Source organism: Saccostrea cucullata, unplaced genomic scaffold (assembly GCF_032062105.1).
Source record: "Saccostrea cucullata isolate Sc308-1 unplaced genomic scaffold, CSIRO_AGI_Scuc_v1 ctg3483, whole genome shotgun sequence".
Classification (NCBI taxonomy): domain Eukaryota; kingdom Metazoa; phylum Mollusca; class Bivalvia; order Ostreida; family Ostreidae; genus Saccostrea; species Saccostrea cuccullata.
Genome location: NW_026922108.1, coordinates 88,267 through 113,717, shown reverse-complemented (window position 1 = coordinate 113,717; position 25,451 = coordinate 88,267). Strand labels below are relative to the sequence as shown.

The 25,451-nt window shown below is 31.4% G+C and overlaps 1 protein-coding gene across 1 annotated transcript; it reads left to right on the top strand.

Moving 5' to 3' along the window:
• Positions 1-1,977: 1,977 nt before the first annotated feature.
• On the top strand, positions 1,978-21,518 carry LOC134261194 (uncharacterized). Its single transcript, XM_062743640.1, has 3 exons — positions 1,978-2,038; positions 20,492-20,719; positions 21,271-21,518. Exons 1-3 carry the CDS (start codon positions 1,978-1,980, stop codon positions 21,516-21,518), a joined length of 537 nt encoding a protein of 178 aa, XP_062599624.1.
• Positions 21,519-25,451: the final 3,933 nt, after the last annotated feature.

Below are 25,451 nucleotides of genomic sequence, written 5' to 3'. Positions count from 1 at the left end.
AGTGCATATACATGCACCGACAAGTGTCTAACCTTTAAAAATAATTTCACAGAAGAGCAATTCACAACATAGGAGGAAGTAAATTTATACCAATAAAAATGCGTTATTATTCTGTCCCAGAATATAAATCTTATGACCAAGCCTTTCTCTCGATTTGACATAATTTTTTTTCCACAAATTTATTTATAGTAGAATCACTAGGTTGAAATAAAAACCAGATTAAAAGATTAAGATAATTATATATATATATATATATATATATATATATATATATATATATATATATATATATATATATATATATATATATATATATATATATATATTCGTAACATATACTTAAAAAGACTTTTTTCTATGATTTTATAGACAAAACTAAGAAAAATTACAGTGTATTATAATTTTGGGTTTCCTTTGGTTTTTTTTTTCAGATATGAGAACCGTGTACTTGGGTCCATAAAAGAGGTAGCCATTTCTGTTTGCTTGTTAGGTTTTTGAGTTATTTTAATTCGATCTTAAAATTATGACATTGAACTTCATTATTTTCCAGTAAAAGATAAGACTTTTTCTTGGGCTTTATTCTATCCTATACTTCGAAGTCTTATTGTTAATATTGAAATTAATGTTATCAATGTGAAAATATATTTACTAGCCTTCCTAAATTCATTTTCTAAACCAATAACTGATCATAAATTTGAGAAGGTTTAAATAAGTTATATGTCATTCATAAATTGGGGTTATTTAGAAACAATTTATGTCATTCAGAACGTTTCTATCTTTCATCCGATTATGAGACCACTTACAGTACATCTTTAGATACCAAACACCTACCGCAGATACGAATTCCAAAATATTGCTGAATTTAAAGATAAGATGAACCTCTTTAACCGCTTTTCCGGTGGGAGAGTTTAATAACCTTTGGATAAATAACTGCTTGTATATTTTAATTTTCGCCTGAATGATGGAGTTTTGAGTTTAATTTACATATTCTCTGCATTGCATAAACATTTCAAGTATTTAAAAAGACTTCTGTTGAACTAATATTAATTTTTATGATAAATTAGAACATTTCTAAATCAAATTTTGAAGAAAAAATATATATGATTAAAATTTTGGTAACCTTTCTTAAAAAACATACCGATATTTATCATTTGATGTCTCTTCAAAACTCCTTGTAATGTATGCTGAATTTTTGTCCACGAACTTTTACTATGATTCAAAGAAATATCTGTTTGATCAATATTAGATACGTGTACATGTACATAGGCAATTTAGCCACATATGATCCACATATGCATTGCCTTTCATATGTGGATCATATGTGGATCATATGAGAATCATATGTGTATACAATCATATGAGAATCATATGTGGCAAATTATATGAGAATCATATGATCATACATATGTTAATCATATGAAGTAAAATACATATGATTCTCATATGAAATGTCCTACATATGAGAATCATATGTATATTTTGGAGTGGTCATATGAGAATCATATGAAACTGATCATATGAGAATCATATGAAACCATATTCACTAATTTTCCCTTGTTATACTCAAGTAAAAATCATATGAATATTTTGACAGTGATCATATGAGAATCATATGACACAGTGATCATATGAGAATCATATGAAACAGTATTCACTAATTTGCCCTTGGTATACTCAAGTAAAATTGCAATTTCAATAATATATCTCAATAGTAATTTAAATGTACATCAATTTCAAAAGAATTTGTTAGACTTATGTTAATTAAGTTCTACTCTGTTTATCCCCCCCCCCCCTTTCCCTTATAAAAAAAAAACCTTTCACAATTTTCTTTTTCTGTAATAATGCATATCCCAGACAAAATTGATAATGAATAAATTAATTTGCTTTTTATTTCAAATCTTTTGGGTTTGGGTTTATTACTTGAGTAAAATAAAAAAAAATCCGTATTTTTCCCGGACCGGTTTTGACTTCTATCGGATGAAAGTGTACGTCATGTTTGACGTCACTGCTGCAGCAGAAGTGCTGGGTGTTGGAAAAAGTAAGTAATCTCCTAACAATTTTTTAAAGACCTTTAATTCATATTGTTTAAATATCGTTTCATTACGGTTACAGGTTCGTGAACTCATCTCTGTAATACTCTCAACACTTGTAACTGTTGTAATTGTTAAATTAATGCATTTTGTAAACCTACCCTGAGGTCCACGCAGTAAATATATAAGCGAGGCTAGACAGGATGCCCTGGGCAAACGACAGGCTACGCATGCGCGAGAATGCTAGAAAGTTCGCACCTTAGGTAACTTGCCCGTAGAATAATTCGCCCTATTCGAATTAGAATATGCCATTCATTGGCAAATCGCGCTTTTAAATCTGCATTTCGCATTTACATATGCATTGGCAGATCCGATTTTCTCTCTTTATGTTCCCCAAACGGAGTTTGGGAACATATTGTTTTTTTACATATACTTTTATTCTAAACATTGATTCTATGGTACAAGCATTTTAAGAAGTTACAGTATTTAGATACATGAATGAAAAACGTCACTCAACGCACAGAGATAGCTTAATTTCGGCAATCTAAATATCGTTTGATAAAGGTCTGTAGCAACGGCTTGTTAATGTGTGTGTGGGGGGGAGGGGGGGGGGGGGGCACCGACAAAAAAAAATCTGCGTAATACAGAACTGTGCTACTCCTGAATCATCACATCTCTATTTTTCCCCATGATAAATTTCTTCCGTATAAATCCAGAACAGGTCTCAAGTCCTAGCCAGTATGAGTTACACGTGTCAAAATAACCCGATTTTTTTTAACTGACAAAACTAAAGGTCCCTAATCGGAGATAAAATTTCACAATTGTGCTTTGAGACTACAATCAGTTATAAGTAGGCAGATTTTTATAGAATAAGTGAACAAACCTACATGAATATTCCCTACACTTAGAAATTTCCTTAATTGAATTTCAGTTAGAAGAAACATGCATATGGTCGACGTATTGCAGTCCTTTTTTAAAGGACAGCAACTTGTATTTTGTATCTGTGGACAAGACATTGATTTAGCGAAAGATGCTTTCCGCGAAAGGCGTTAAATAGAATACACAGCCAAATATAATTTTTTTTTATATTTGGCTTATGTTTATCTAAGTTTTAGGTCTTTCACTAAATCTAGTATGTGAGCAGAAAATTCTCAAAAGGACGTTAAACAAAAAAAAACAAAAACAAAAACAAACAAACAAACAAACAAACAAAAATTAAATTAAATTAACAACGCGTCCTTGGGTTTTGACGTTTTGTTAAATTTAATCTTGTGACAAGGCTTTTTTCATAATTTCTTAATATTAAGCCAAAAGCTTAGTCTTCCAAACCCAAATTTTGCGATTTATCCCCCCAAAAATAGTATTTAAAATTATTTTAGCAAAAAGTAATTTTAAGCGATTTTATAATGTCAAGAGAGATAGTTATACATGTAACAACCAACGCAAAATTAGATTTTAGATATATTCAATTTTATCAATCTTAAAACCCTCGCTAATAATGCAAAAATTGAATATCGCTACAAATTCTGCTTAAACGGTTCGTAAAATATCGAAAAAAAAATACATCATTCTTTATATATATATATTTTTTAAGTATTAAATATAAAATAAATTTGTTTTATAATCTTGCCGATTACATGTCCTATTGGAAGAACAACGCAATTGTTATCCGATGGAAATGATGACTGTTATTTAAGTCTCATAATTCTCATTTCTCAGTTTTAAGGGGCATTTAAGCGTCTGTGAGAATATGTCATAAATTGGATCCCTGATCATTCATAATGCTTCTATATTTATATTATAGGAAATACCTATAAAGTGGGTATTCCCGTATATATTCATATTGTTTATGATCCTTTGCTTTAAAGCATAATGAAGTTATTGAAAAATACTTTTGAGTGAATTTCAGACTCATTTTGTAATTCTAACATCATCATTTAACGAGATGTATTTGAATTCCATTCACTATTGAAGAAAATAAAATGAAATTGTTATTTATTACGTATTGTTAATAAATAAATAATAAAATTCATTTTTGTTTTTCAATAACAAAAAGAAATTGGAGATACAAGCTCATTTATTTGCTGTTGACAAATTTCATTCTTAGGACTCAACTCTGCGGGTTTTTTTAATTTATTCTTTATGAAATTTTTAGTGACAAAGTTTATTATATTCGTACTTTATATATTTTCTAAATGCTTTGTGATAAATTTGAATCCTTAACCCTGGTTTTAAATTTAAACATAGAAAAGATTAACCTGTATTTGTGTCACATATTGTACCTTAAACAAACCGAATTTTGTTTTAAGAGACCTTCGTCAACATCCCTTTTATTCCGGTGTATTGTACATAAAAAATAATACTGCATTATCTGACAATGATCTACATTCAAAACAAACCGAGGATGAGCAATCCTTTGTTTAGAAATTCTTTCAACAATGTTGAAATGGTACAAGAATGAGAAATTAGATTTTATCTCTTCTTACTTTATACAGTGCAAACTTCTAATAGAAACGATTTCATCGGCTTTGTATGGAACGCCATCACTGCCTTATAGCATACAACTATGCATTTATTATGTCAATTTATCATTACATGATGTGAACACATCTTTACGTTATGTCCATTTTTTATGAGATGATGTAAATATATCTTAACATCATGTCAATGCTGCATTACATGAAGTAAATACATCCTTTCATTATGTCAGCACTTCATAACTTGAAGTAAAAAATTCATTATATGAAGTGATAATGTGTTTCCATTGTGTTAAAACTTTCTTGCATGAAATGAATTTTTCTTTACATCATTTCATTTCTTTAAAATATGAGGTCAAAACTGCATTACGTCAAGTAAATTGTGTTTTATAATTAAACTTATCATTACACGAAGTCAAAAGCCCATTCCTTTTTGAGAATGTATATTTCTATTATATCAAAGCATTATTACGTGATATGGATTTATCTTTATTTTACGGCGAGGGCATCATGATATGAGGTGAACACATCTTACCTTTATGTCAGTGCTTTATTATGTGGTGTAAAAAGTGTATAACATAATGTGAACATATCTTTATATTATATCAATACTTCATTACATTATGTCAAAACTCCATTCCGTGATGTGGATATATAATTACGTTATGTCAACTCTTTCTTATGTGATTTAAAAATATCTTTATATTGTGTTAACTCTTTATGGTGTTGATTCCAAAAGTTCATTACCTGATGTTAAAAAACATTTACATTATCTAAAAGCTGTATATCTAATATATAATGAATGTTGACGACCGTGATTTAATGAGTAAGAAGGTGGGGGGGGGGGGGGTCCTGAATGATTAGGACAAGTTACAGGCACATAATATCATCCCCCCTCTCTTTTCCCAGACATAACTTTACTATAGAAAGTGTAATGTTCATTGAAACGGTACAGCCCCCACCCCCACTTTTTGTTGAAGTATAATCCACTAAAGGTATTGTAATATATCTGGAAAAAAATAGGACTGATCGAAGTTGGACCCCTCTCCCCGAAACAGCATTTTCGGGCTTGGACTTTTTTTTTCTTGGCTTGTCAAGTTTTTTCGGGTTAATGATTTTTTTTCTGGCTGACCTCCTCTTTCAAAAAAAAGATTGTACGTCACTGGAGTTAGTAATTTTTTTTAATCATTCCAGGGCCAGAATTCTATTACAAAAATCTACCAGTCGCTCATCTAAATCAATTGAATATGCCTTAGTAAGCATGCATGGGCACATATCAGTGGCAGATATGGGAATCTTGAAACAAGGGGGACGGTATATGGTTGGAGACCAAGGGCGGAAAGCGGAGAAGCTCTCAGGCTTAATAGTTTTATAGAAAAAAAGTTTTCAACTTAATTCAGCTAAGCTTATTGTGAAACTAATGCAATGTCCTTCAAAGTTTAAGACTTTTATTAAAAAAAAAGAATCAAAATAAAAAGAAAAAAAATTATTGCTGCACGACTCATAATATTTGATTTATTTAATTATGAGATTAAAGTAAACACCACTGAATTTCGACGTGACTTTAATTAATCTCTTCTACGACAGTTTTTCTCCCGCCATTTTTAGTGCTTGCGGAACGCGGAAAATACGTTATGCTCATATAAAGACCGAGGATACCCGTGTTCGCATAACGTAATAGTGAATCGACATAATGTTGAAGAGTGCGCACAGTATGGCATGAGCTTTTCACATCAGTTAATAAAAACTAAGATCTCATGAAAAGTAAACATAACGAAATGCAAGTTGACGAAATATAATTGTAGTATGTGTAAATGTCATAAAGAGTTGACATAATGTAGAGGAAAGTTAACACGATGCAATAATAGTGTGGGTTAATGTCATAAAGAGTTGACATAATGTAATGGAAGGTTGACACAATGCAATAGTAGAGTGGATTAATGTCATAAAGAGTTGACATAATGTAATGGAAGGTTGACACAATGCAACAGTAGTGTGGGTTAATGTCATAAAGAGTTGACATAATGTAATGGAAGGTTGACACAATGCAATAGTAGTGTTCTGCTATAAGGCAGTGACGGCGTTCCATAGCTTTGTTTATGTTCAATTGTTTTTGCATGCTTACTAAAAGCATATTGAATCTATTTTCCATTTAGGAACCGTTTTTAAAAATGCACAGTCACACTGATATTATTAAATCTGGTTTTTCCTGTTCTTTCAGTATTAATTGAATTTCTTTTCAAACAATGAATCAATGCATATATCCATGTAAAGGCACACAAACATAAGTTGTTTGTTGCCCTTTTTTCAACAGTTATAAATTCATTGCATATCAATTTCGCATAATCTGTTAAAAACAGAACAAGTTTTTTCATTTTTAATTACCGATTGAATTTTTCACTCAAATGGAGACGTCATGAAATACGGAGATAACAACCAGTGATCAACCGCAAAAGTTCATATGAACAATAAACAAACTGGAGCTATAGGGAAAACACGGATCTCTTAAAAACACAAGAGTCATATATCATGGAGTGGTGAGCAACCCTTTTAGACCAATCAAAACCGCCTTGTGACCATTACATGTAATGATCACGCAAACGAAGATAGTTCCATGCCAATAAAAGTCTATGTAATGAGTTCCTTTGGATTTTGTGTTAGTCCGGAAGAAAACGAAACACTGTAGAATCAAGTAAACAAAAATCAATTTATTTTACAGATCAAAAAAATGAATAAACAAATAAAAAACAAACAAACACAAAAACCTTGCATACACCACACTCGCAAACACTCACACAGAGAAAGAAAAAAATATATAACTTTACAAAGAATGAACTGACACGCCTACAAACAATGAACTTAAAGCTGCTTGTCAGAAATAAATATCAAAACAAAACTTGTTTAATGAAAACAGTAACTCTTGTATTAAACAATAATTAACTTAGTTGTTTTTAAAAAGTTCAAAAAAGAATTTATACTTTCAATACAGTTCACTGTAATATAACTTTAGAATTATTTTATTTATAAACCAGATTGGGAGTTTGTCTGAAAACCGTTCCTAATTCAACACAAATATCGGCACCACTGGGCCTCCATACACCGCTTGGTCGACACCACGTTCACTGATCGTCTAGACCGCCGGACTCACTGGTCTCCCTCTTAAAACGTCTCAACAGTCCTCTATCCCTCCGTTAGACGGACGCTATGGTGTTCCCATAAGTCTGTGAGGACGTACTACACGTACATGCGATAATCAGTACCGCCGCCGCCCTTCCGTATGATCCGGTCCTACACACAAACTGACCACTCTACATCTGCCGTCCTAAGCCCTTAGCCCCTCGTATACTCTATACCCTATGCACGGCTGGTGAAAACAGAAATGACCACACACAGAAATTCACCGTTCCCTGGCTACCGGTTCCAGACTTATTTCTAGAATTCACCAATTATAAGAACGTCCATGGTGACCAAAACTGTAGACGTGGCGTGGCACAAGCCTCTTTCACTGCCACGCGTCGTTTCCTTCTGACCAACCAGTTTTCTAAATTTAGCTTATATACACACCCTCAAAAGTACGGAAACGCATAACCACCAAAACTCACAAGGAAAACACAAAATCAAACATAATATTAACTAAACAAAAGTCAACTTCATCACAGTCTAATAAATTAAAACGCCAATCAGCATTAGACTTAACGATAGATTGTATTTTTTGACAAGTTCATAACATCGACCATAGAATTTATGATTTGATTTTCAACGTGACTGTTCCTTGTTTCACTATCTTCTAAGTCAATAGCTATAGCTTGTTTTAGAGATTATCTGTACATATATACGTAAAACAACTGGGAAACAATCCACTGATGCGGATGATAAATGTTTTTTGCTACATAAATAAAGTTTGTTTGCATGATTGCTATTCAAAGCCCCCCTCGAGAATTTTACACTCATATGGAGACGCCACCACTTGCTGGTGGAGAGCTGCAAATTTTGTCATACAATCTGCACTTCATTGATCAGTGAGAAATCTTTTCTGTGCCAGCATCTACTGCGACACGGAACATTGGTTCATACGGTCGCATTCGCTACATAAATAAAAAGAGCCTACAGAAGAAAAAGTTGAAGTCATTACATTTATCAGAACGTTTCTTTCTACATTACTTACAACGTTTTTTTTTTCTAGTAAAATATCCAAATAGGATTTTATAAATAAGTTTTTCTTCATATAGAAACGCAAATAGGCCTACTTATAAAAGAACGCAATTGACATCTATGGGAGTTCCTACAATCTAAACAGGGTGATGATTACAAACTGTGATTGATTTGTTTTTAATAAGAAAAACTATACAAAGGAAAAGTGCACTTAAGCAATGCTTAATGGGCCCTTTTTTGTGCCATTTTACATTAGAATATGTTACCAAATCGTTCTCTTTTGGAAACAGTGATACTAGTGGATATTTCTAATTAAAAAGCACGATAAGCAACACCTAAATCAGCATGGATATGAAACAATTGAATATTTTAAATGTCCATGGACACCCTAAAAATCCGGAAAAGTCTTACCAAACCTTATTTTAGTTTCGTTTATGTAAATCAAGGCGAATAGATATTTAAATCGACACTTTAACAATCTGATGGTGGATCATAGTCAGGCGCGTTTGTGGAATGTAACTTTTTTGTGCTATATCTGTTTTAAAAAATGAAAGAAGTTGTGTAGTTGCCTGTAGCCATTATACTCAAACTAAGAAATTGGTACTCTTGCATTTGACAAAATATACACAATAAGAGTTTCATTGAATTTGAAATCTAAAAGGAGTGTTTATGTGGCTTTCAATACCTGTTTCATTGTCTTGCATAAATGTTAAAAATGTCTGACACTTTTATGAATGGCGCTAAACTCTCTTTACCCTACCGTAATCTTAAATATAAATACATACAAATATTTCTAAGCGGCAAGACTTTGAGTAAATGATAAAGAACCTGCCGATGTTTTACAGTGAGCACCTTTGAGGAATGTTTACCTGGGTAGAACCCACGTGACTATCAGTATTTTAAATAATTTATTCCACAAGTGGGTTCAACATGGGTCATACAGGTAAATACCTCTCATTTGCTATAGGAAAAACATTGTACTTTTTGTACATTTTCAATATTTTAACTACCAGCCTAATCGGGTACAAATTTTCCTACTTTCACACAAGTTTTATAAATGTATTATGCGTCTTTTGTAATTCGCACAAGTTTGTACAAAGTTAGGCTCATAGTAAACAAAAGCTTTAAAATGAATGTCCGTTTTCGATTTACTATAGAAAATCACAAATGTCGGCTGACCCCTGTCATATTCTGCGGTTTTGTTCTTTGTATATTCGTGAATTTCAGCGGTAAAATTTGTAGAATCTTACGGTTTAGAGATCAATTAATAATTGGGATGAAAATTTTTGCTTAAGTTGAATGTTTATTTTTTCACATTTTACCGGGGCCCATAAGTGCACTCGTTCTTTGCGAACAGAGCAAAAAACAAGGACAATGAAGTAGGGTCCGGTAATTACATTAATATCCAATATAAAAACAATCTCATCTTCTGTCTTAAATACCTCACAGGTGAAAAAAATTTAGGCAGATTACACAAACAGTATATTGGCAGACAAAGCACGTAACAACGTTATCTTTGTTCATTGTTTCAATTGTATTGTAAAGTTATAGAAAAAAATTATTCTGCAAACTCTTCAAAATTGTATGTCAGTTTTAAGTTTTTTTCCTTACATTTTTCAATTTTTCCATATGGATTCCTTACTTTCATTTTTTTTCCAGACAAAGCTACATAGTAAATATTCAATCAATCCTCTTTCATTTTTTCTCACTCAAACATTAATTTGGCTTTCTAAAGCGTCACAATGCACCATTGTAGTCTGAAATGATCAGACTCTGTCCTTAAAAAATTCTCACATTTAACACCGATAAATGAACGTGTATACCAAAATCGTGAAATATTTGTTTGTTTGTTTGTTTGTTTTTTGTGAATTGATACCGACGAAGATTTCGTTTTTTAAGCATGGCTTTTTGTCAGTTCAATTTTGGAATTCAAATGATTTTATATACAGACATCATTTGCATACAGTTGAAGCTAAACTATAAGTAATTCTAGTTCTAATAATTATAATAAACTAAAACCATGATATGATATTTAATCATACAAGTAAAACACAATCAAATTATTCCATAAAGTCCTATTAGACCTATTTAAAATAAAGCAGTACAATACAACATAGGACCAGAACAATCACAGGCGTCTAAAACATTAGAGATGAGACAAGGTACGATAGAGGAGTGAGTATCCCTTGCCGACCGGTCACACCTGTCGAGTGCCTCTTATCATGACCGGGAAATAACGGGAAAATCTGTCTTCAATTCAGTGTGTAAATATTAATGGATTAACAATTGGTTTGAAAAACGTCAGTCAGCATTGGACTCAATGATAAATATATATACTCACTGACAAGGTCGTTGTATCGACCATAAAACTAACGAAATGCTGATACTCAGAAGTGTTCGGCAAATCTGGTTTATTTGTTCCTGATGAGCATGAGGTGCATCCCCTATCTCCATAATGAAACAGGTGATCTAAATCGTTGACAAATGGGGCTCTAAATATGGATCATCATCTACAAATAGGAAAATTGTATTATTTGATGTAGTTTAATTTTTTGAAAATAAATACATGTACATATATACGAACGTGGTTAAAAGGTGTAATCTTTTGGAAAAATGTGAAATAATGTTGATTTAAAATTTCCTGAACATTTTTGCAGATCTAAAAGCTGGTGGGAAAACCACATATTTGATCAGGATTCTCTGATTTACACAATTCAATTCACTAAATTCAATTGTTTAAAATGTCTTTTACGGACAGTGACTTAACATGGCCATTTCTTTGGAACTATATTGGTTTTATGGATAAAACAATTAAGTTTAACTATTAAGTAAATAATCGTTTTGGAATTAAAAAATATAATCAAAGAAATCCGAGACACCGATGCCGACAGTATTACATAAGCTTCTAAAACTTTATTGAGGTGAGCTTTTAAAGTGACCTTAAATTTACATACTGACGATAAATGAGGTATAAAAAAAGAAAGGATACGTAAAAGTTACACTATTTATGATTTTAATATTTCTAGAGACAAATTCTTTCAATAAAAAATGCCACTATTGACTCAGGACAATTCAAGTAACCAGGATATGCAGTATTCAGTTTTGGATATGAAGTTCAAACGCGGAACTCGTTTTTATTTTAAATATGTGTACAGTGTAAAGCGTTACTAAGCAAAATATGGCGAGAATCACTCTTTCACTTCATATTCTTAGCATTGATTTATAATTTTTCAACTTCTTATATTTTCCCCTAAGCCGTATGTCAATGCGTTTAAGGTGCATCTGTACTGATGAACAAAATGAAGCTGCACAAGATACTCAAGTAATCAATGAAGGTACATAGACCTTTGTTTTTATTTTTAAAAAAATCAAAGACGAAACAAGATTAAAAGAGATAATCGTTACTGTTGCTTATCGAGGCTTCAAATATTTTTTACAGCGTAGAAAAAATGTTTTCAATATTTTATGAAGTCTTAGATATAATGACATTTGTTTCCTTCTCAACGAGTCAATAACTTTCTTGTTTTTCTTTTTGTACAATGACTTTAAAACAAAGTTTATTATAAATTAATCACAGGCATATGGTTCTTTCAAGATTAACAATTATACACTCTTAAGAAAGTAATAACTTAGTAGTTATTTTTTACTTGAAATAACAAAGATAAGTAAAAGATAATTACTAAGCATTTACTTAAAATTTTAAATCAATTACTGAAATATATGTCAATTACTAAAATCAAATGTTTTACTTGATTGTTGTATTTCAAAGAATTGTTTTACTTACACTCTAAAAAAGTTTTACTTAGTAATTTATATTTACTTAAATTTGTGTGTATAAGTAATCACATTACATGGTCCTTGCTTACATTAAACCACTATATACTTTACAAATAACTATTGCCAAAATATTTTTTAAATTGTATTTGATTGGTTTACTTAAAACAATAAATTATACTGAATCAAGGAGAATTCAGAGCAGTTGCAGTACAAATAATTACTTAAATGCGGTAGTCTAATCACTATCGGGATTGAATTCTTGAAATGTCGGGCTTTGTGATCAATTAATTGTAATAGACCGCCAAAATATATAATTTTGGCTTCCATATTGTTTGGAAAGACGGAAAGAGAATGTCTTGAAGAGGGGATTTGCTGACCAATAAGCCTGAGATTGAATTGCTTTATCTTCCAAAAGATGCAGATATTAATAAACAGTAGGTAGCATATTTTTAAATATACATGTGCGTCGGTTAATTAATGCTGTTCATCTGCTACATGTGCATTTCAGCCACATTTAATTCAGTCAGCTCAAAGTCTCGATATAGCACAATTGAGTGGGGTTTTTTTTTTGGACGGGGTATCCTTTTGCACTGATTATAACCTTACATTTTTTTGTAGAAGGAAGAGAATAAGTGGTCATTATGACTTTAACCATGTTAAAAGGGTTTTAAAGCTAGTCCAGGAAAGTTTATCTATGAGGTATATACATGTAAATCTTTTTCTTATTTTAGGAAAAGCTTTATCAAAGGAAATTGTATTACAATTAAAATTGCTGCAATAAAATTATCACAGATGCCATTATTGAGCAGCTGTTGATTAATTATTGTAAACAAATAGATATAAATCGAGGAAACTAAACTTGTATATGTCAAGGTTTATAAAAGGTTAGAAATTATATTTTTTTAATTATTGCACCTTGAAACTAAAGTGCGTTTTTAAACTGATAGGTATTACCTATTGACCCAGTGCAACCAATAAACATTTAACATGCAGTCACCTTACCAGTAATGAAAAAGTCAAGAACATGTTTATTGGACTGATGGGTATGAAACACAGCCCTTGGATATTAAAAGACTAAAATTATAAGCTGTTCTTTATAATGATTTAAAACTGTAGCTGGTGATTGTAATGTAATTAAGATCGAGAAAAGAGTCTACTCACTGTACATCTTGTTAGTAAATATTCACAAAACTGTGTTCAAATACTTAATAATGTTGTATTTTTTTGACACCACTTGTCCAAAGATAGGATTCAATGCATTGGTCATGAAGATACAATGTAATGTGTACATTTTTTCCTTCAGTTAAATTTTTTGCACCTTATAATGTAGTAAATGCATATAACTTTACACATTGTTGATGCATAGTGTTGTAAATTTTTATAACTATGTATGTATGCATTATGTAGCAGTACTTTAGGCCATTTGGATATCCATATGATATTGATTATAATGAATTTTTATTATAAAATTCCAAAGCTGATTCTTTACATAATTAGGTAATTCTTGCAGTGTTTCTAGTAAACAATGTAGAGTTTAGTAAATATGATAAGTATTTCATTTACTTAGTATTCTTTTAAGTAATAATATTCTAGATTTTAATTAATTTCAGTATTACATTTACTTAGTGATAATTCATAAAATTTAATAAACAGAAAGCATATTATCTCTAAATTTAGTAATAATGATTTAGCAAAAATGAGTAGTTCATTTAATAAGTAATATCATTCCTATTGTTCAAGTAATATTCTCATGATTCTATTGATACTTAGTAAATCATTTTATAAGTAAATGAATTCATCATTATTACTAATTATGTTTACAATTACTAACCATGATAGTCATTTACTTGCTATTCTGACTAAATGGATTACTAATAATTACTTGTTTTTCTTAATGTAATATCTTATTTTAAAAACAACAAGTAAAACGTTTTTTAGAGTGAATCAACATTTCTTTGCATTATGAGCTAATTATGTAAGAACAGATCCATAAAATATACAGTTATCGACTGGGCATGAGGGCAACTTACGATTTGTAGGACCTGAAGGTGATGTTGCCCGAGGCCGTAAGCCAATATGGCAACATTTTCAGCATCAAATCCAACAAACCCTATGTTGCCCAAGCCCAAGTCTATATCTGTTTTGTTATACCCTTCACTTAAGATTAAATCAATACACACTGTTTTATCAATTCCTCTACATTTATATGGAAAATTTCGGCTTAATCAATAAAAATAAAACCATAACTAAAAAAGAAAATAATTAGTAATAAAATTAATATCACAATTTTTTTATTCACAAAACATATTCTTACAGTGTCTCTGTCTTTTCAAAACTAGCATTTTGTCTTAGCATTTAAGGTCAGTCATCTAATGACTGCACTCAAAAAAAAAGATCTGTTGATTGTAGTTGTTTAAGGGGGCCGACTATAGTTTTATTGTGTGAAAACTACAATAGCGAAACTCTTCATTTTTATGCCATATATAACTTACATTAACTTCAGTGTACATGCAAAGTTTGGGGGAGATCTACCGTCCAGGTATTTTTGAGGGACCGTCTCAAAATACAGACACATTTACTCTAGGATTATATAGGAAAATGCCAATTTTTAGCACTTTAAAGCAAATTATACACATACTACAATAGATATTTTGTTCAAACTATAATATTTGATGAGTAATACTATATTATACAATATATGTAAGAAACACAAAATTCTACCGTCTTGTTATCAGAGACGGCATCTCAAAATGCAAAAAAATTAGCAAATTTTACTATTTTCATAGAGTATTACAAAATATGACGTACACAATGGGTTCACGTGAAAACATAATAAAATTATTGGAGATATTCTCAAATTTCTATATTTTAAATTTCAAGATCGTATGTTTATTACTTTTTCTTTAATAATATTTTTATTACCCCTTTCTTTATGAGCTACAGATTATCATAACGTCAAAAGCACAATGCAACGACGTCAACCTACCTATCAATTGCAAAATCGGTTAAAAAATCAGTTATATCAAATTGTAATTACATTTTTATACCTATAATTTCTTAATTTTGTTTAATTTTAATAATTAAGCGAAAAAAGTTGCATTAAAACAGTAATTACGCTTCATTTTACTATGATGGGCGAAGTATTGCGCAATGGAAACTATAGTCGGCCCCCTTAAGTCACATTCGTGAATTTTTCATTAACACAAGGAATTCACCAAATGCGAGTGAAGTGCTTCAAAGTTGGACCTATACTTGTTGACTAAAATATCCAAAACCGGAATTTTTTTTAATTCATCCAAAAGTATTACATGTAATTATCACATTTATGAAGAAATACTTGAACCAGAAAGATATCTTCTTCATATGCCTAGATAAAAATTAATCTTATGTAAATTTAGATGAAACAACTTACTTATTGAAAGTGGGAGATTGAATGGTCTCCCAAGAGAACAAAGGATTTGTACTTTATATGATCTTTATAATATTGGTGATGAATATCACTATGTTTTTGAATGCACACAAAAGGAATATATCTCAAACTTTCTCACATGCAGGCCAAATATAGAGAAATTCAAACAACTTTTTTTCAACAACAAACTGTTCAGTATTGAAAAAAATATGTAAATTTTTAGTGATTGTCAAACAAATCATAGATAGAAATAACTGATTTAAATCTTAAATGACGTTTTATACGATTTATTATACATATTCTTTTCCTATGTGTATCTTTTCCTACCATCCTCTCTACAATGTATGATTGTACATTTAAGAGAATTAAAGAATATATTTTCTCAAAATGACTGAAAGCATGCATTTTCATTGCTCTTGCTGAAAAATTTCAAATAAAGGTTACGAAGCAGATGCAAATATGCCCTAAATCAGGCTAATGCGTTCCACAATTAGGAATAATAGTTCTTTGAACGGTGGTCCAAGCGTAACTACACTCCGCCAGATTAGAGAAAATTCGACCAGGCCAGGCACTTAAAAATGCCTAAGAATATTTCTTTCGCTCAGATCAAGAGATTGATCAGCCTAAAGCATTATAAAAAGCTAGCTGCAAATTTTATACACGGCGGACTAACACGTTATAGTTGGATGGTCGGAAGGAGGGATGTTTTAAGAGGTATGTGTTACTTTCTCTAGGGTTTAAGGATATCATCCAACGTCTTAATCAAATATCAGGTGTTTTTAATTGTTTTACCTTACTGTATTCATTTTAATCTTATCTTTAAACTTACAAAGTGTAGCAAATCTAGCTGGAGCGGATCACACATATAATTTTAATTAGAATTACTCTTATGCTACCACCAAGTAAGACCAAAGCGTTTGAAGATGTTCAATGATTGACGTGTCATAGGTTTTCCGATATAATAACTGTGTTAATGGCTACATTTTGAATATGGACCCAGGAGAATTGTCGTTCAACATACACTATTACATTCATGATAATTAATTAAATAGATAATAAATAGTGTTTCAATCAGCTGTTTCATTTACTATTGGAGGTGCGCAGAAGATTCCTTGTCTCTGTAATTATTTCAGATTCATTATTTTTTTTTACATGTATGTCGGAAAAAAAACTTTGAACAATGAAATTTATTGCCACAGCATTTGTCCTTTTTATGAATTCGATTGTCGTTGTTCTCTGCGTAGAAGATGGTGTGATCGACGTTATAGATACCATAGGTAACCAGATGTGTCTTAACAGATGTGGCCAAATCAGTGTCTGTCTGTCCGTGGAGTATAACAAAGAAAAACTTCGATGTAAATTGTTGAGTGCACCTAGTGTTAATAAAGAAATTACACCTACACAACTTTGGAATGGGACAGAATGTCAAAAAAGAATCCAGGTAATAAAGTAATGTTTGAATATTCGTCCACGTACATGTTTTATGATTTTGTTAAAATTTATTTTCTACATGATGTATCATGTATTTCAGCTATTTTCACGTCTATACTATTGCAATGGAAATTTATATATACAAAATTATTTTAAAGTATTCATTGCGTTATATCTTCATATTAAAATGACGGAATGCAAATTTCTCAGTATCTAATTAAGAAACTCGTACATATTATTTAAAAGATTACTACACTTTAAGACTTTATGATTAACATATAATCTACAACTTTTACTTAATCAAACTAAATAAAAGTATGTATTTGCAAAGCTGTTTTCAAGGGGAGGGGTCAACACAATTAAGCATTGAATTAATATTTTTGGCTGTCTTCGGTCCTATAACACACCTGGTCGTGCCGACAAATTGAATACCGCGCGTTAGCGCGGTATGATAAATTTGTTGGCATGGCCAGGTGTGTTATAGGACCGAAGACAGCTAAAAATATTAATTCAATGCTTATATTTACATTCTCTAATTTTCCTGCTTCATAATTACTGATTTAGTTAATCTTTAATGTGAATTTAGCGTCCTTCAAATCTGACGTGGTTAATAGACGTAAGAGCCGTTTGTGACGTCAGATGACGTAGCAAAGTTAAATAACGCAAACAAACATTGCGAGGAAAAAAGTGACAAATTAATTTTAAACGCACATTTGTAGTAATTTTACATTAATTTAACAGGATGATATATTTTGATTAAATTGAGTCAACACATTGTACATTTTGGTCTTCCTAGATTATAGAAAATGCATATAGTACCTACTGTGTATTCTAACGCGCGGTGACAAGGTTTCGCATGTGTTATAGAAATTTGAACGTCGTGGATTTCAAATGGATTTGATAAGGAAAAATACACGTAATGTAAATATTTTCCTTTATCTTCGTGCGATAAAGAGGACGCCCACTTTTATAATGACTTAAATTTATACATAGTCAGCACATATTTTTCTGTTGTTCTCCTTTTAACAGTAATGTATACTTGTATTAACAATGTCGTGTTAAAAGGGGATTAATTAATAGACTAATATTTCCATTTTTAATTTTTTTTCTCTTTGATAACTCTGAAAGTTAGTGGAGTTTATTTCTTGATAATTCTATCTGCTTTCGTCCGTCCTCATGCGTCGTGCGTAAACATTTAAACATGTTCAGCTTCTTCTCTGAAACCGCTGAATCAATTTCAACCAATTTTGGCATATAGCATCTGTGGGTGAAGGGGAACAAAAATTGTGAATTTCATGGTCTCTGCCCCCCTGGGGCCTAGGGGTGGGGCAAAAACCACTAAAATTAGTGCAATCTTTAAAAATCTTCCTCTTTACTCTTGGACATCAAGCAGACAATCTGTTGGTATGATTGTAATAAGCATTGAGTCCTCTAAAATAATTGTGAAATTTATGGCCCCAGGGTCAGGGTTCTAGTGCTAGGGTGGGACTATATTGATTATATAGTGAAAATGCTTTGAAAATCTTCTTCTCTGCTCCTGGGTATCAAATAAACTGACTAAGTACATAGTTGTGATGAGCAAGAGTGTCTCTACCAAAATTGTGAATTTTATGGCCCCAGGGGTCAGGAGTTCTGATAATAGGGCGGGGCTCTATTGATTACATAGTGAAAATGCATTAATTCTTTGAAAATCTTCTCTCTGTTCCTAAGTATTAAATAAACTAATTAAGTACATAGTTATGATGAGCAAGAATGCCTCTACCAAAATTGTGAATTTTATGGTCCCAGGGTCAGTGGTTCTGGTCTTAGGGTGGTGCTCTATAATGATTATATAGTGAAAATGCATTATTTCTTTGGAAATCTTCTTCTCTGTTCCTAAGTATTGAATAAACTAATTATGTATATAGTTATGGTGAGCAAGAGTGCCTTTACCAAAATTTTGAATTTTATGGCCCCAGGGTGAGGGGTTCTGGTGTTAGGGAGGGGCTCTATGATTACATGTAAATAGTGAAAATGTATTAAATCTTTGAATGAAAATCTTCTTGTCTGCTCTTCGGTATTAAATAAATTAACTAAGTACATAGTTATGATGAGCAAGAGTGCCTCTTTCAAAATTGTGAATTTTATGGTCCCAGGGTCAGGGGTTCTGGTGTTAAGGCGGGGCTCTATTGATTATATAGTGAAAATACATTAATTCTTTAAAAATCTTCTTCTCTGCTTCTGGGGATTGAATAAACCAACTAAGTTAATAGTTATGATGAGCAAGAGTGCCTCTTTCAAAATTGTGAATTTTATGGCCCCAGGGTCAGGAGTTCTAGTGCCAGGGCGGGACTATATTGATTATATAGTGAAAATGCATTAATTCTTTGGAAATCTTCTTCTCTGTTCCTGGGTAACAAATAAACTGACTAAGTACATAGTTATGATGAGCAAGAATGCTTCTACCAAAATTGTGAATTTCATGGCCCCAGGGTCAGGGGTTATGGCTCTATAATGATTGTATAGAGAAAATACATCTATGTAAATCTTTTCCTCTACTCCTGGGTAATAAGCAGATAAACAACCTATATAGTTATGATGTGCAAGGACTCTTCTTCCAGAATTGTGAAATTCTAGGCCCCTGGTTCTAGTGTTTGAGTGTGGTAGGGGCAATTCTGATTATTGCTGAATATTACTGATTAGTTGAAACGCATTTTTTGTTCCCCTACCCTGCTTATGGACATTAAGTAAACAAACTAAAAAATTGTTAAGTGTATAGTTATGATTAGCAATGGTGCCTCTTTCAAAATTGTGAATGCCATAGCATCTAGTTTAAAACATGAACATGAACCAAATTCAATCATTTGAAAGTTGTTGCATGATGCATGATGCTCAGGTGATATTTAAGGCCCATGGGCCTCTTGTTTGAGATCGGCCACTGCTGATCTTTTTCTTTTCTTTTTTTTTTTTTTTTTTTTGTTTTAATATGCAACACCATTTATTTCTGATTATGTTTTTAAAGAGGATTTTTTCGGGGTTTACTTATTCTTAATAAACACCTACTTTTTTCAGGTTAATGTTTGTGAAGAGACCATTCAAAGTGTTTACCTTTCCTCCGGAAAACTGTTTTGCTTACCAAAAGGTTCATATAAATATTTGTATTCCTTTGTTTCCTATTAATATTAAGCGTTAAAATTATTCAAGTAATTTGAAGTTCATTTTTTCTTTCAATCTAGAGCAATATAGAAATGTAGCTTTAAGAAAACCAGCCAATTTGTCTTCTGTATGGAGATCGGATTCAGATGCATTTAACGCTGTTGATGGTATAGGAATCGTCACGGTCAGTGGGCCAGAGCACTGTGCTCACTCTGATGGTTATGAACGCAATCCCCACCTAACAATTGACCTACAGAACCTGTTCTACATTGATCACCTACTTCTTCTAACAAGAGGAGATACGAGTGGTAAATCTTTAATCAAGTTTTTGAACAGATATATATAGCAAAATACCAAAATCCATGAGAAAATAAACTAACAAGAGGAGATAAGGATGGTAAATCTTAATTCGAGTTTTTGAAATGATATACAACTGTAATATATAGAAAAATACCAAATTAAACTATTTGTTAAAAAAATGGAAAAGCCTGAAGCCCATGAGCGAAATAAACCTTTCATATTTGTGAGAATTAAACTTCTTAAATGTTTTGTAGAATATTTTTTGCATAATTATATTTTTCATCGTCAATCAGACGAATTCTGGACAACTCGCTCCCTAGAGAACTCGCCACCTATTCAGGACAACTTTAAATAATGTGGGGTGATTTGTCTTGGGAGCAAGTCCTGATTCCAATAAGTCAATTCTTTTTTTTACGAAACTATCAGATATATTGTACATGACATTGTTTAGGTAAAATATACAACAATAGTATTTCTATCTGAAATTGTTAATTACACGAGCAATCAGAAACAGTAATTATAACAATAATATGAATACACTTTTTATCTTTGTTTTAAGCGGAGTTTTTTCATGACGTTGAAGTCCGGATAGGAAACCTGACTATTTGGGAGGAGATGAAGACCTGTGGTCTGTTTAGCGAGACTGCAGAACTTGGTCAGTGGTATAAAATCCAGTGTGCCTCCTGCCTTGTCGGCCGATTTGTAACAATAAAGATTACTGGGGATAGAATGATGACAGATCATGATGGAAATTTGCTAAGCTTATGTGAAGTTTCCGTCTGGGGAAGAAGATACTACAATTCATAAGAATATATATCGCCAAATACTGGCAGTTGTAATATATTCTTTCTGATATTAACAATTATACAGAATCTTCTTCATATATAGTGAAATCTCCGTATCTTTTGTATCAACTATTTCCTCTAGAGATGCCATCCTCACAAAAATACTAAAGTAAATCATAAGGGACACAACAGTATCTGAATGGTTAACTGGAAAAAGAAATAATTGATAAACTGTGATAACTATCTACAGTGTATGTAGTATTGTTAAAGGTCTAACTAGTGGCATTAAGTGAGATTTCTTTATTTTATTTCATAAACCTAAAAAATCATTGCAGCTGATCCCTCCTCTGATGCTTTGCTTCCCTTCTATCTTGTAATTGAATTTTGAGCTGGAATACTAATCGTTATCTCCACACATTCGACTGCATTATACTTTTTTGCAAGCTAAGATTTCAAAACTTCCTATAAAATACTAGCGCATGAAATGAATGAAGATAACGAACAGTATTCAAGCTAAAAGTCAATTGCACAATTCAAATCAAGGGCAGAACAAACACAGACCTCTAAAATATCAGAGGTTGGAACAGGTGCCATAGAGGAGAGAGCATCCCCTGCTAACCAGTCTTATTTGCAGAGTGACCCTTGTCATGATCAGAAAATAACGAAAAAATCCTTCGACAATTCAGTGAAACATATGGAGATAGAATATTCAAGATCAAAAGTCCATTAAACAATACAAAATAGGAGCAGAGCAAACACGGACCTCCAAATCATCAGAGGTGGGATCAGGTGGTATGTTGGTATGAGCATCCCCTGCCGACCGGTCAGACTGTTTTTTAACAACATAATTTTGCAAATGACCGATGACAGTGTAAGTAAATTACGAGTTCCATTTTTATTTAAAAGCGGTTGTCAATGATATCAAAAAGCTTGGATTTCACTTCATCGTGGGGAATGGTTGTTTATAAAGTTGAAAAGTCGTACGTAAGTTTTTAAGCCGTTGGATCTTGGTAAAATCTGGTGATTTCAAATTATCCAAAAGTTCCTTAGAATTTTGAGATATCCACATCTGATTTACACCACTTCTTGAATATATTGTTGTACAGTACTCTTGAAGTTTCTCCTTCACTGGGTTAATATCTATAAGTGAGGAGTAAATAAAGAGGGTTGGTTGAACATTTATTGGAACCCGCTATATATCTTTGTTGTTTGTAAGGATTTTTATTAAGTTTCGGAATCCAGTATATACATGTACATGTATATATGTAGTAGTTTAAATTCATTTTGGTTTTTGGATGTAAAAAATATTCAAAACCGACGTGATTTTAAAAACTTTCTTCCTTAGGAAGAGATGTATGAGTATAAGTTAGATTACCCTTTGTAGAATTAATATAATGAGCCTTACAAACGAAGACATTGTCGTTACCTGCTTAATCAGTAGGAACCAGTACGTATTGACCTTTAATCTATCTTGTATATATTGCTGCATAAGTGAAGGAAGTTTATGATTGAAAAGTTAGTCATCAAGTTTATCATAAAGCTTTGTTGTTTATCATTAAACTCTTTATGTATATATTAATACTGATTTTACCGCATTGTCACACCGGTGTGTTATAACAATATTGTCGCTGAGAGACCACTGTTTTGTAATCGTTTCTAGTCATGTTTTTTCTATTGATTTTGGTATGTCTCCCAATTAAATTCTTTTGTAAATGTTTTTGTGGATTAAATTTTTTTTCACTTAAATAAATAAGTTTTTTTTACCATTAACATATTTTCGGTTATGAATGTTGGAAACAAACATAGCTTTTATGTTGCCTTGGACTACCAGTAAGGTTTTAACATATACAGGGTGACCCAAAACATATGTTACACCTTTAATCATTTTTTTTCTTCCAATTATTTATTCAATAACATACAATATAACAGTGAGGTTAAACTTCCGCAGAAGCCCTCTGATAATACCTCACTAGGGGTGCCAGGAGCTCCCTGGATCGATATAGTATTATGTAATATATCTCCAAAATTTGAACAGAATTTTTTCACATTATGCTAATATAAAATTATTGACGCTTCATTTTCATACATATCTCAAAGCAAATTAGCACCATTTTTACATATGATAACAAAGTATACGTTTAACACCATTATACTAATATATGATTATTGACGCTTCATTTTCATACATATACATAAATATCTCAAAGCAAATTAGCACCATTTTTATATATAATAACAAGGTATGCATTTAACACCAATAGAAATATGACCCTTGTTGCAGTGGAGATTGTGTGGAAAAAAAAAAGAAAGAAGTCTATATCAATCTCACTGTAACTAGTATTTAGGGCCAGGTCACCCTCAAATACGGGTCTTTTTGTGTTTTACAACCTATAAACAAGATCAATATGTAGAGTTTTGTGATAATAAAATTAGATTATAATAATACATCAGAATGAATGAATTTTACAAAGACATGAATATTTTTCCTCACATACATAGTTTGAATCTGGCATTACATTTTCATTTGATGATCTATTAATTTATTCATTTTGAACATATTTTAAACATAATGTTTCCAGTTACATGAAAAATAACATAGCAAAAAGGAATAAATAAATAAAAAAAAATAGTGTGCCGTATAGTGGACTTCTATGTGTGAATACATGTATATATAGTTTATCACGGCAGCAGATAATACCGAGAGAAAAAAAAAACAAAAACCTAGTGTGCCAAGCCCATATAGTTAATTAATGAATGTGAATACATGTATGTATAATTTATCACGGCAGCAGATAATGCCAATAACCCTATAACTGCATGGTATTAGAATCCCAAGGAATTTTGAAACATATGATTTATTTTCTCTTTGAATTTTGTCAAATCCTGTGATTGTAATAGTAAAAAATTCGATTTCATTTCATTTTTGAATGCATTTTTAATACTGTAGTCAGTTATTTTTAAATTATCATATTTAATTTTATTTCTTGTTTTCCATATGACCCATTTATAAATACATATTAAAATGTTGATAACGGTTCTTTGGGTTTTCGGTTCCTTCAAGTATCCTAATATTATTGTTTGTTGGTCAATTTGTAAAGTTCCATTTAGTTGTAGTACATTTTCAATTATATCTTCTAGTAACTTGAGTGTTGTTTTCACTTTTGCGCAATGGAAAAAGAGGTGTTGTTGATTTTCTTTATGATTTTTACACAAGTTGCAGAAACCATATTGGATAGTCCGATTTTACATAATTTATCTTCAGTATACAATATATTATGCACGCATTTCCATTGGAATTCTTGAATTTTATTTTTAACTTTCAATTTTGAAATACTGTCCCAAACTAGGTCCCACTGTATGTTATTTTGATAAATATTTTCCCATTTTTCTTGACATTTTGGAATTATTGTCTTGTTCAATATTTTTTCTATGTTCTTTAACTTGATATCTTCAAAGGTTACCACTTTATTACTATCTCTTTTTATGAGTAAATTATTATTCAGTTTATAAGAGAGTTTTATTTCGCTATTAAATACTGAGTTGTTATTTTTCAATATTGGATAAAACTGTTTAGGAATGGCTGATTTTATTTTACTATATTCAAATATCCAACATCTTTTGTCTAATAATTCATTAAAAATGGTGTCATTATATTTAAAACAATTTTCCACATCATTCCAAATGTCTTTAATTTTCAATAAACCACTTTTAATAAATGATTCCACATATAGGTTTTTCCCTTGGAATTGTATAAGTTTATTACCAAAAAGTGATAAGTTAAGTATTTCCTCTCGATTCTCTGGCTCAAATTTTGACTGAAATTCGCTATATGCGATGAGTGCTTTTTTATAAAAAATAGACATTTTATTTAAGAAAATTGGAGATAAATCTGAACAAGTGCATAAGAAATATTCCTGACTTGAATGCATATCTTTACTCCGTAACCAGTATTTAC